This window comes from Patagioenas fasciata, chromosome 12, assembly GCF_037038585.1.
Source record: "Patagioenas fasciata isolate bPatFas1 chromosome 12, bPatFas1.hap1, whole genome shotgun sequence".
Classification (NCBI taxonomy): Eukaryota; Metazoa; Chordata; class Aves; order Columbiformes; family Columbidae; genus Patagioenas; species Patagioenas fasciata.
Window position 1 is genome coordinate 15,625,072 of NC_092531.1, and position 13,316 is coordinate 15,638,387.

At 37.2% G+C, this 13,316-nt stretch overlaps 1 protein-coding gene across 10 annotated transcripts in view; it reads left to right on the forward strand.

The window, feature by feature from the left end:
• Nucleotides 1-13,316, forward strand: part of DENND4A (DENN domain containing 4A) — a 45,242-nt gene that overhangs the window by 27,966 nt on the left and 3,960 nt on the right. For 9 of the 10 annotated variants that reach the window (XM_071813961.1, XM_065846984.2, XM_071813962.1 and 6 more), the window contains 18 exons: nt 521-654; nt 1,503-1,638; nt 2,212-2,418; nt 2,523-2,651; nt 2,933-3,077; nt 3,529-3,648; nt 4,262-4,402; nt 5,294-6,387; nt 6,908-7,118; nt 8,210-8,304; nt 9,250-9,425; nt 9,528-9,674; nt 10,042-10,252; nt 10,498-10,752; nt 11,277-11,394; nt 11,558-11,584; nt 12,082-12,244; nt 13,097-13,161. In XM_071813961.1, coding sequence (XP_071670062.1) covers nt 521-654; nt 1,503-1,638; nt 2,212-2,418; nt 2,523-2,651; nt 2,933-3,077; nt 3,529-3,648; nt 4,262-4,402; nt 5,294-6,387; nt 6,908-7,118; nt 8,210-8,304; nt 9,250-9,425; nt 9,528-9,674; nt 10,042-10,252; nt 10,498-10,752; nt 11,277-11,394; nt 11,558-11,584; nt 12,082-12,244; nt 13,097-13,161 — 3,574 coding nt within the window. The remainder of the gene's footprint in view (nt 1-520; nt 655-1,502; nt 1,639-2,211; nt 2,419-2,522; nt 2,652-2,932; nt 3,078-3,528; nt 3,649-4,261; nt 4,403-5,293; nt 6,388-6,907; nt 7,119-8,209; nt 8,305-9,249; nt 9,426-9,527; nt 9,675-10,041; nt 10,253-10,497; nt 10,753-11,276; nt 11,395-11,557; nt 11,585-12,081; nt 12,245-13,096; nt 13,162-13,316) is intronic. The other variant, XM_065846989.2, reaches the window with a different exon arrangement.

The following is a 13,316-nucleotide window of genomic DNA, read 5'->3' on the forward strand; positions in this document are numbered from 1 at the left end:
GATGGAGATGCATCTTATCTCACAAGCAGAAGCAGCACTTAGGTATTGGAGGAGACACAATTGGGGACAGAAGATCAGAGGAAAAGCAATACAAATACCAGCACACATAGCAAGTAAAGGCTCTCAGGTGGAACATAGTAACACGTTATATTTGTTCTGTTCCTGGTGGTATCTGTCATGCGAGCAGTAGCAGTAGGAAGTTTGTAATATTGTTAAAGGCTCGTCTGTTCTTTTTCTCAAAGGGAAATAGTTCATAGTTTCCCAGAATCTTGTGTGAGGTAACTGAATTTTGCTTTGGTTCTTTATTTTTGTCTCAAGCAGTTGAATGAAATTCTTTAAGTAAAATTGTTGGACAGTTTTCTCCCACTTGATCCTGCAGGTCTCTGCTGCTGCCCTTAGAACAGGGGCATTTGTTTGGGAAGATTTCTCCTTGTCTTTGCCCTGCATGACCATATAGCTTTAATGGCAGAAGATACAATAACCCTGGTATCTACTTTTTCTTTTACAATAACTTCTCCAGGTAGATATGGACAGAACTGGGGAAACACGACTTATAGAGCTGGATGAGTCATACAAGAGCGAGCACACGGTTTTCATAACACCCCCTGAGATCCCTCACCTGCCAAATGGAGAAGAACACCCTCTACAATACAGGTACCCTAAAGACACAGGAGGACACTGGCAAAAATTGTAACCGCTGCTCTCACAGAGTTTTGTTTCAAGTTTCTCGTGACAGCCACAAAGTGCGGATTTTTCCTCTCCCTGTATGTTGCTTGAGTAAAAATGTGTATGTAAAATGGCTCCTGTGCCAACTCTTTTGAATTTTTAATGATTTTGTGCATGTGTACACACAAGCAGTAACAACAAAACTGACTGTGCATTCACATCACGTTGTGCTAGCAATTGCCGCTTTTTAAGGTTAAAATTGGCATTAACAGACCCAGTCTGTTGGCCTGTTGCTGCTGATAACGATACAAGCTGCAGGTACTCTTTGGGAAGAGAGTATCTGAAAACTGGTGTTACTGATTTAGTGATTATGTCAAATGAGTTTATCTATTAGCTTCTTCATTAATTCTGAGAAAGGTTTTTAAATCTAATCTAATTTAATCTTTTAGATAGTTTGATGATGTTCATATTGATTTTATAAACCTCTGTCATGTCATGCTCCCTAGAGACTAAGCCACACAGATATTTTTTTATTAGCTAGAATCAATACTAAAGCATTTGGCACATTAATTAAAGAAAATGCAAGACAGGCAAACTTATTTATCAATTTAAGTTGCTCACACTGAAATAATAGTTTAAGAGACTGTGCAGGCTTATGAAATCATACAGATGGTTTAGTAAACTGCTTTGTCAATGGATTCTTTAAAGGTTGACTTGTATTTTCTGTTTCCTGTGTAGATTCTAGTGCAACTGTGTAATTGATTTCATTTGCTCTTATTTGATGTGTTTACTTTGGAACTGCCTTGCAGGAGTTAAGTGACTTGTTTCTTTTACAGCTATAATGGATTTCCAGTATTAAAACTAGATTTGTTCGAGCGACCTGAAGGATTTCTTAAAACACCAAATAACAAACTCTCCGCAAAAGCCAGTAGTCCAAACAGCCCGTTGCCGATGTTCAGAAGAACTAAACAGGTACTCGCAGGCATTTGTATGGCATGAGGTGCTTTGTAAAGTGTCAACTTGCTGCGTTCATCTAGAGTTTGGCTATAACAACTGGCAGTGGCTGCAGCCTGACTAATGATTCTTTATTAATAGAGTAGCCATACTAATCGTTCTTTAGGTGTTTACCTGTGCTTCTTGCCTACCCTGTATCGTACAGAGCCCCTGTACACAGATTGTCACTGGCTGTGCTGTCCCTACACCTTTCACGTTCTTCACGCTGTTCTCCACGAGCACGAATTGTTGGGCTTCTGCACCCACTTTTTGATCGTTTTTCACAGTGTGGGGCTTTAAGAGGGGCTCCAGCTCTCAAGTTTTTCTTACAAAAATGCAGACCAAAAGTCATAGACATAAATTTCAGGAAATGCAATTTTTTAGGAGGGCAGTATTGGACAGCAACTCTTTTTGGTATCACTCTGCGTTCATTTTCTTTCCCACTTTGAATATGTTGTTTATAGTAATGTTGCAGTTTCTGTAGGAATAATGAGATGATACATGTTCACTTGTGTGCACATATCCACAAACAATATTTATGATTCTTTACAGGAAATAAAATCTGCACATAAAATTGCTAAGAAGTACTCATCCATACCACAGATGTGGTCCAGATGTTTGTTACGTCACTGCTATGGTCTTTGGTTTATCTGCCTTCCCGCATACGTGAAAGTCTGTCATTCCAAAGTCAGGGCCCTGAGAACTGCATATGATGTGCTTCAAAAAATGCATACCAAAAAAATAGATCCACCTGATGAGGTAAAATAAACCAACCCCAGAATTCCAGAAATAGCCCAGTGGTTTTACGGAATGGAATATGTGTTTGACTACAGAAGCCCACTGCTAATTACGTGTGTTTTTAGGTCTGCTACCGAGTCCTCATGCAGCTGTGTGGACAGTACGGTCAGCCGGTGCTGGCAGTGCGAGTGCTCTTTGAAATGCAGAAAGCTGGTATTGACCCTAATGCCATTACTTATGGCTACTACAATAAGGTAAGTATTTTTGAAAGAAAGGGGAAAAAAAAAAAACCCCAACACATTTTTATCCAGGCAAATAGAAACAAATAAAATAAGGGGGCAATTCAGATGTAATTTTGTCATTTCTAGTAAGTGGAAGAAATACAAGATAGAATAATTGTGTTGTCTTTGTTTTTGTGGGTTTAAAAGTCTACTTCATAACTACAAATTTAACACAATTTGGAATTTACATTAATGATTTTGCACCTGATTGTTCTTTAAAATTATTTCATTTGACTTTGATATTTCCCAAATAGGCTGTTTTGGAAAGTACATGGCCTTCAAGCAATCGAGGTGGCTATTTCCTATGGATGAAAATACGGAACGTTGTTTTAGGAATAGCACAGTTTAAAAAAGCATTGAGAAAGCTACCAGCAAGCACCTCACATACTGCCATTCCTGGTAAAGTACTCACATCCCTATTTTGATGCTGATAAGAAAATTATTCCAGAAAGCTCTCTGTTGTGAATTTGATGATAAAAACAGTCTTCAAGAAAAAAAAGTTCTTGCACAATTTTTAAAAAAATAACTGTTTGTTTTTTTGGTCTTCGATTTCAGAATAGTCTGCTCTTTGTTTATTGTATCAGTTCTTTATGGATGCAAAATATGAACCTGAAATTTGTGTGATAATTATTCTAGTACATACAATAGCCAGTTTCATAAATGGCAGAAACTTCTGCCCAATCTCTCTTTTTTTTGTTGTTGTTGTTGTTTACTCCATTTTTTGATGTTAGTTGAGAGCTATCTAGAACTAGTCCTTGAGTTTGGAGTTCTGTATATCATCTAAAATGATCATATTTATTTATTCTGTTTACCATATTCATCTTTTTCTGTCATTGCCCTCTTGCAATAGGGGGACTTGCAGACTTGGGCAATAACACATCACTCAAAGAAGAAGCCAAGCAAGGGAAAGCTTCTCTTCAAGATATACAAGAACAAAAAGAGGACAAGAGAGAGAGTGACTCCAGTTCTTGTATGTATCTTGTGAACACAGATAACTGCTTCATTGTGGATAAATAGGGATTTCAGCTAAGTGAGGGAGCTTTTTTTTTTTTTTTTTTCACAGTGAGTGTGTGTAGTAATGACAGTTGATGTCCATGTGTTAAGTTCTTTTCTCTGGATGTCTAATGGTTTAACTTTAAAAATTGCAGTTCTTTTTTTCTCTCTTCTGTTTCAAGTAAGTGATAAGAGTAACATAAAGACTTAATGATAATTACAGCTTAATGTTTCTGTCTTTTTAAAAAAATTAAATCACTTTACAGGCATAATCTACAGGAAAGCCTTTCCTACCAGTCTGTTTTCTTTATAAAACACATAAGAGGAGAATGGGTGAATTTTTGCTGGTCTGTGAGAGATAGCAAGTCTAACTTCCAGTTATAAAAGTAATGCTGAGAATTAAATATCCATAGGTCAGTTGTTCCAGCTTGAAAACCTCTGCCCAAGTAGATATCAGCCCATGTATCTTGGGATATGTACAACGTGCTGTCACTTAATCCTCCATAAAGCATCTAATAGGTAATGGAAACTTGAGATGTAAATTAAGTTGCTTTGATTCTGAAGAACTGCCTGTCCTTTTCTATATACAGTGTCTGAAGTGGAGAGCACAAAAGGGAGCGGTGACTGCCTACCTAAACTGAATTATCAGAACTCGAGTGATGGCAAAGCCGCTTCTAGCATAGTGCGGCTCAACGGTACAGTGGACAATACCATAACAGATGCCAACACAGGTGAGTGGAAGAGAAAATAGATTTTGATTCTTGTGCAGTTTTGTCTGTATAAATAATTGCTAATTAGAGCTCTATGTATCATGCTTGAGTTCTTTTGTCCACAAAACTTAAGATATAACGTAATTGATGTGATGGCAGTAGCCAGTGCAACTTGTGGGAGTGAGTTTAGGTTAGATTCTGCATATGCTGTGTCAGGGAGATATGTCTGCATATTCTTCATTTCCAGATTATTTTTTTTTCCTATAGCAAATATCTGCTTACAAAATCCAGGTCTTGTTTCTTTTTCTTATATCCTTCAGCAACTAATACATTCCTTCAGGATGGACAAGAGGTTTCTGTGCAGTATAATGAAAAGAAACTGTCAGGCATTTTCACAAGTCTTTAATGTCAAATGTGATTATTTTAATAGTGTCAACTGTGCCTGAAATACTGTAATATCATACCTTAAAGTCTGCATCTTTATGCTCTGGCAAAACAGTGGAGATTTTTCTGACAGTAACTCCTTTTGTTGGCTCTAATTCATCAGGTTAGAAAGTGTTACACTTTTTTGCCATTTGCTAGATACCTTTACTATCTTTAGATTTCAAACCTCTTAATTATGGAGTATGTCTCTGGAAGAGAAACCTAAATACATCCAAGACTTTTCTTGATGATCTCTCTTGAAGTACTATTATGTTGTGTGTTTTGACTTGCTTATAAATGTTTTATCATCTGATCCCTCCTGAAAGTTGTGACCATGGTCAATTCAAGGTTTCAACCCCTAGCACAATACATAGTGAATTCCATCTTTCAGTGTTGTAAACCGTTTGAGGTGAATTTGCTTTCTTTTGTAATTTGGTTAGTTTTCTTGCATAGTAAGAAATAAAGCACCGTGTTTCATCTGTTTTTCAGAGAGTTCCATAGGATTGCTGTTTACATCATCTTTTGAGGATGCCAGTGAAGCAGGAGTTATAAAAAGTAAATCTTTAAGAAAGAGACATAAAAGTGCGGTAGAACCTGACCTAAGGGAGATACCATGGGAAGGCAGGAACCGTAACCTGAGTGGAGATGGCTTAGTGGGACTCATGATAAATAGAGTAAATCAGGAAGCAAACCCTGGAGAAATTGTTGAAAAACTGGGAGCTGATGCCAAAATCCTATCTAGTGCATTACAGAAAAGCATACGGCCAAAAACTCTTAATATCAGAACTTCCTCTTTAGGATCTAAGAGAGAAAGCCTGGAGAAAGATTCGAGTGATGAAGATGCAGCTTTCGATTGCAGTTTTACAGATAAAACAGAGTCTCCTGTTATCTTTGATCTGGAAGACTTGGATGCAGAACCTGAAACATCTACAGCAGTGAAATCCTCCAGTGACAAATCTAGAAAGCTGCAAAGAAAGAGCAGCTTTCCAGTAAAACCAGTTGAAAAGACAGATGTTGAAACTGGATTTGATCCGCTGTCCCTGCTGGTTGCTGAGACAGAACAGCAGAAAGAGGATGAGGAGGATGATGATGACAGAAGTGTTTCTACTCCATCTGCAAGGCGAGATTTAGCTGAAGAAATAGTCATGTACATGAACAACATGAGCAGCCCTTTGTCGAGTCGTGCCCCAAGCATAGAGTTGCAAAAACCCTATGATGACAGAAATGCTAATAAAAAAAGCCCAACAGTAATCCAGCCCTGTAGGAGGTCCAGCCTTCCCCCAAACTCCCCAAGGCCATCCAGGCTTACCAAATCCAAGAGTTACCACACAAAGAGTGAAGAAAGGCCAAGAGACAGGCTTTGGTCCTCCCCAGCTTATTCCCCAAACAGTCCCGCAAAGGAACAGCTCCAGGATGCAACTGGTGCATTAACACTTGTGTCTTCACCGTCCTTCAACTTGGATACGCTGTTAACACCGAAGTTTGATGTTCTGAAGAGCAGCATGTTTTCTGCTGGAAAAGGGGTTGCAGAGAAAGCCAGCAAGTGGTACTCAAAATTTACAATGTATGCTGCATCCTCAAAGGTAAATTTTTATAATTATTTTCCCCCACATCACAAAACCTAAGTACCTATAGATTAAGGAAGAAGCTCTGTAAGGGTTTAATCACTGACAGGGTGGAGGAGACTGATCTGCCTTCCCTTATTTACCTACAGTCCTTGGGGATGAAACGGTGCCATTTGCTGGCAGTGTGTTGTTTTCATGTGCTTAAAAACAATCTGAGACTAATTGTCTAAGGTATTGATGACACCTTGCCTATCCTAATGCATTCCTATGGCTGCTAATAACTTCTATAGCCATGATGGGGAAAAGTTATAGGACTGAAATATTTAAGTTTTCATTTAGGTCATTTTACTTGGAGAATCTCTTAAAGAGAATCCTCATGTAGTTATTTAACATTTGTTCTGAGTAGAGACCTGAGCTGAGTGACTTTTCAAGGAGAGAAGTTCATGCCTTGAATTTACAGAGGTAAGTCTGCCTGTTATTTTTAGAAATAATTTTGCTTTCCTTTTCTCAGTGGAATTGTTTTTTTTTTTCCTCTCAGGATCAAAATTCAGACCGAGCAAGTGTTTCATCTCTTGGAGCTCTGGACTCAGAATCCACTTCTCTAACTGATGAAGATGTCTGCAATGATTTTGAAAGTGCTTCTCCTCAGGAAAATACCACATCAGAAATTAAGAGAATTGGCCTCAGCAGGACAAGCCTAGAAAGCTCAGCTTCCCACGATGGCTCATCAAAACAATATGACCAGTGTGGTAAGCAACAACTTTTGCATTGCGTTCACTGATCTGAACAAAAAAAAAAAAAAAAACCCAGTTGTTCTTTCATAATTCTCAGTTTGGGATTATCCTAGTTGTTAGTCCTTTTTGTGGCAAAAGAACATTTTTCTTTTCCTGCCTGCAAACTATTACTCATACAGATCTGTCTATATCTATGGATATTCTTATTGTAGAACCTTGGTTTGGTTGTTCTTTCTTGTGGAATAACTTGCACAGTAACATCCTGTCCCTGAATAAGTTTTGGTATGGTACAGCTATGAAAATAAGAGACCCTTTAGGTACTTCAGTTTTCATATAATTATCTTATTTGTGCAAGCTGTACAACTCCAGAAGACATCTATAAAAATTTTCAGAAGGTAACTTTATTAGTCTGGTTTTGTTTTCTAAAAGTAGTAAAAATCCCTTTTTGAAAACTGTTGTTTTCTACCAGCTGCAGTTGAAGCTGATTGTCAAACTTTGTATTATCCAACCCAGATTAGGGGAAAAAAAATATAATTGGTTGTGACCGTTACACCAATTTCTGTACTACTGTTATTCTAGAGCATGGTGTGTTAAGCAGAATCAGGGTGGAAGGACAATCTGTTTATTTAGATGCCACCACTTAGCACCTAGAAGAACATGTCTAAATTTGCCTCCTGGTTTGTGGGATGTGGAAGAACTGGAGAGGGGCAGTGGAGGCCGTTGTGGCCAGGGGCTCAGGGATCCTGAGGCCAAGGGGTGGCAAAGAGCAGTCTCAGGCATATTTGCGGTCACAAGCAGCAACTCTTATCCTTCCCTAGTTTTAGTCCGGACAAAATAAGTGTGAGTATGAATTACTTAATCTGTTAAATTTGTTTCCAAGCTACCAATTGTTGAAAAAAGAAAACTGAACATATGGGAATTCTATGTTTGTAGATTTTATTTTTGCTGCTGTTGGTTCTAGGCAGATGGCAGCCTCACACTCCAGCTTCAGATTTATTGCATCTTCCGTTACACATTTTATAACTGCAGTATTATTTGACTAGAAAAAGTTTACTAAAAATACATATTCTGAATAACTAATACTTTGGGGTTTTTTCTGTTAATAGGGTCTCTTTCAAAGTTCCCTTTACCTGACAAATCAGAGCTGATATCTTCTTGCAGTACAAGTAGTACCAGTGTGTTTCAGAACTACGCTATGGAGGTACAGGATGATTTATTGATTTTAATTGATACTTAAAAGCATATGTCTTCAAATATAAATGCTATCTGAATCTCTGTTAAAACTCAAAGCTTAAAATTAGTCTATTAAATATTTCTGTGACAGAGTTAGGTATAATTTCAGATCTTGCTCTAGAAATGTCTTTGCAGTCACGTTTTTGGTCCTTAAACTGCAGTTCTCAGAGTTTGAGAATTGGATACCATTGAATTCAGGCATCTAAATCCCTTGTGCAGCTAAATTTGTCTGAGGTGAAAATACCAGATCTGAAATAGCACTATACATTTAAAAATATGAAATAGATAAGTAACTATTTCTTCTTGTAGCATCTAGCAAGATCATTGTACTTCTGACTGTTAACATCAGGTTTGGATTAATGACTGGTCATTTTCATCTTTTTTCCCCTCATTTATATTATACTGGCAGTCACTGCCAAAGAGTGCTTAAGTTCTAAGAATAATTTATATAGGTGCATAAATACCCCTGTACTATTATGGTTGCAAACCAAATACAAATGACATAGTATTGTTAATAAAAATATTTTTTAATAACTGGCTGGTTTTACTCTGGGAAGCCATAAAAGGATAACCTAAGCCACTTAGCTAAATTATATTTATTTCACAAGCATAGTTCCAGATCCTAGTCTACTTGCTACAGCAGAACGAAGACCTTCACTTAATAAGTTTTTCAGGCAATGCTCATTCCAGTCATTTACCATATCAGCTATCTGCTGTTGCAGTTTCGATTTATGATTTAATAGGTCTTCTGAAATACTTAAATTTAAAGCCTGGGAAGATCTGAACTTGTATGCAAGCGGAGAGCAGCATTCATCTAAGGGCAAAGATTTTGGCTCTAATTTTAACTGCTTTGTAAAAGAAGAATAGTTTTGAGAATGTGTCATAGTGGAGTTCTGTTATCTGCCGCATGCAGGTCCTCATCTCCAGCTGTTCACGGTGTCGGACTTGTGACTGTTTGGTTCATGATGAAGAAATCATGGCAGGGTGGACAGCAGATGATTCAAATCTCAATACCACATGTCCTTTCTGTGGCAATTTATTTCTGCCTTTTTTAAGCATAGAAATCAGAGATCTTCGGCGACCTGGACGGTAATAACATGATTTGAATTTTCCTCGATTTTGGATGTTCATAATTGTGAAGTGGGTTTTGTTTGTTCTTTAGCTAATGTGAAGCTTTTGCTCTCTGTGCAGTTATTTTCTGAAGTCCAGCCCTTCTACAGAAAACATGCATTTCCCATCGCTTTTTGCAAATCAGAGTGGGAAATCCTGTAACACAGCAACCAGTGTTGGCCTCACTACATCTGTGATGTCTGTTCAAGAGGATATGAATTCAAATAGGTAAATCTGCATTTTCTGCGTAGAAATTAGTTACTCTGTGGATGTGCATGTATTCCTCATCAACATAAATTAATTGAATGAGATCCTCTCTCAAATCAGTTTCTCCTTTTCAGAGTGTATCTCCTTGCTGCCTCTCCCTTACCTCTGAGTTGACCACATAGTGCTTTTTCACCGTGGTGTTTACCATTTCATCCCTTACGTAACAATTCGTGTAGGCATCTGTAATTCTGCAAATTGTATGAGCTCTTTTAGAATATTTGTGTTAATTTATCAGTACAAGGGGAAATAAAACTTGCACTGTGTATATGTTTGAGCACTCAGAGTAAAACAAAAAGCTGAGATTCTTATTTTTTTTCTTTCCCCCTAGCAAATCTAAGCAGCATGACAATATTTGTGCCAGAAGTATCCAGATCCCCTCGGGAAGAAGACAAAATCCCTCAGGGTCAGAATGTCCAGGTCACCCTGTAGCAAGGAGTATCAGCGCTTTTGGCCCATTGGAAGAAGATGAGAAGGAAAACCAGAAGATCAGCCATATCATTCCTACTGGTAGCCTGCCTGCTACTTTGCAAGGACCAACAGTGTGTAGTTTTTTTTTACCTTAAATGTTATTTTTTCAAAGTGTGTGATAGAGAAATGTGAAACAGCGTAAATTAGAACAGAATTAACTATCCCAAATTATGAGAAATAGTAGGTTTTATTATTTAAGCTAATATTAGTTGTAACTTCTAGATGTTGGTGTGTCTGGTGGGGAACAAAAGCATTCATAAGACTTTGTAAAAATAGCTACATTCCAACTAATGATGTTTTTTTCTTTTTACCATAGGATTCCTTGGGCTTAGAATGGCGCTTACCCAGTCCCGATCCTATAACAGTTCCTTATCTCAGTCCTCTTGTGGTATGGAAAGAACTTGAGAGCTTACTTGAAAATGAAGGTGATCATGCAATAACAGTGGCAGACTTCGTAGATCATCACCCTATTGTTTTCTGGAATTTGGTGTGGTATTTCAGACGCTTGGACTTGCCCAGCAACTTACCGGGATTAATACTTTCTTCTGAGCACTGTAATAAAAACTCCAAGGTACAGAAGCGGATAGGAAATACTGATATGTGAGAAATGCTTATTTTCCCATATAGGAAATCATTAGATAATTCAGTAACTCTTAGAAATATGTCTTAAAATATGCTCAGCCCAGTCCTGAATTGGTAAAGGATGTGTGTCAACTGAAGGAAAATATGTGTGAGTCTGGAATTCTGGCTCAGCAGGACTTGCATGGGGTAAATGTTTAGCTCTTACTAGTCACGCTGTAATTTATGATCCTCAGTTACACAGACAATAAGTTTCTAGTTGGTTTTATTGCAATTTGACTAGTTAAGCAGTAGGAGGAGGAGAAAGTTACGATTTTTTAAGGCTGTAGGAAGACACACAAAATACCTGTTAGCTGTGTCACTATTCAGGTTTAGCTTTCTCAGGTTTTACAACAGTTATAATATTAGAGCTTTTTACCATGAGGCCTATAGACATGAAGTTATATTTTTAAATACGTAAGTCCTCTGTCATGACTTTGTAATAAAATATCTTTATGTATGCATTTTCCTGTTCAGATTCCACGAAGCTGTATGTCGGAGGACAGTAAATATGTTCTTATTCAGATGCTATGGGACAATATGAAGTTGCATCAGGATCCACGGCAGCCTCTGTATATTTTGTGGAATGCTCAGAGTAAGCTTTGTTTCTGGTGGTTTTTGGTGTTTGTTGATTTTTTTAATAAATAATAACTTTCATTTTGAGCAACTGAAGAATGTGTTTTGAAAACATGTCTTTGCGAATAGTTCACGTGAGATATATAACTGATTTTTTGATCATATTACTTTTTGTCTTGCAGGTCAAAATCGCACTCTTTTGTTTGAGAGTGAGTGTTCAGTTTGGTGTTGCTATTCTAAGCTTGTGTGATTTGTTTTGGGAGGAAGGGTGGATGTAAACTGCTTGAACAAGTTTAGTTTTCCAGTTTATATGTTTCAAATCGTTAACCTGTACCTCCAGTGGCTTTTTCTTCATTGGAAAGGGAGGAATAAGAGGGAATATATTTCAGTGAAACACTGAATTTACATTGACACTTCATCCGCTTAGCTTGTTTTCTTACTTTTAGAAGTCGCTTGCTAAGAATTTTGTTGCCAGTGTTGGATCATATGCCTGAAAACAGCTCATGACCCATTACAGCCGTTGAGTTTTCTCCTATGTGCTTTTAGTGTTTTACATTGATATTATTTGGCTTGGTTTATTGTTCTTTGCTCACTACATATATGTCAATGTTTTCAGTTTGTGTAGCCTCCCACCTTTTTTTTAACAACTTTCTACTTGTTACACAAATAATATATTTATTCTTACAGCATTTCTCATGTTTTTCAGCCCAGAAGTACCCAATGGTCCATTTATTGCAGAAAGATGATGACTCTTTTAACCAGGAGCTCTTGCGGAGTATGGTGAAAAGCATCAAGATGAATGATGTGTACGGACCAATGAGTCAAATATTGGAGAGATTGAACAAATGGCCACATATTAAAAGACAGAGGTAAGGACATGAACAAGCCTAATTGGAGTGAGGTTAGACACCAGTAAGGCTATTGTAATATCAATTGTATTTTATAGTGTGGGTTTTTTTTAAAGAAAAATAGCACTGTTTTTCAGCAGCGTTCTCAGATTTATCACTCAGTCTGGTAAATATTCTTCTTCTTTGTGATAACTTTTACAAACTTCTTTTAGAAAAAAAAAATGGAGAAAGTGTTTTTTACTTTTTCTTCTCCCTTTCTGCTTTACAGCCAGCTCTTTGCTCTTACCTTTGAATGATGACAAATCAAGTAGGGAGTGTATATATTTTGTTATTAAATATTATATGTGTATTAGTGTCGTTTCTAGTAGAGAAGAGAAGGGGAGCTAAGAAGAGAGGTTAGCTCTCATTTAAGAAGTGTTTTTTCCATTAGCAGTGGAATTAGTGAAAATTATTTCTTATTAATTTATATTTCTTGCCTGGATTTACTGATTTTTGTTTATAAAAAAATATATAGAAGCCTTTTCAAGAGCTGGAGTATTGACAAGGTATTTATTTTCTCATCTGCCTGCTTTTTCAAGGTAAGCTGGGACTGCAGGAAAGCAGGTTCCTGACCTGCTTGTCAAATCTGGTGAAATTTGGTTGAGTATATTAAGTGGATGTTTCACTCTGGTGGCACTTGGGTGACCTCGATGTGGGGAGTCCAGGGCATTCTCCAGAGGTCAGAAATGACAACATTTTGGAGGTGGCAATCAGGAATCATGTTCAAAATGCCACTTAAAAAAAAAAAAAAAAGTTACCTTTAGATAATTCGATGTATTTTTAATGTGGTATATTATTGTGTTATATAAATTGACATTTCTCTTACAATTTCAGGAGCCTGTACAGAGAAATACTGTTTCTTTCACTTGTTGCCCTAGGAAGAGATAACATTGATATAGGTAAGTTTTTAAGTTATTCACATAGACATAGATGAAAAATGTACACAAACTAGTTTTTCAGCTTCCAAACAACAGCAAAAAAATCTGTAGCTTTCATGTGTGTCTTTCTATGGTAAATACTGATAAAAAGAACTTTACAGTTATTTTTTAGCTGA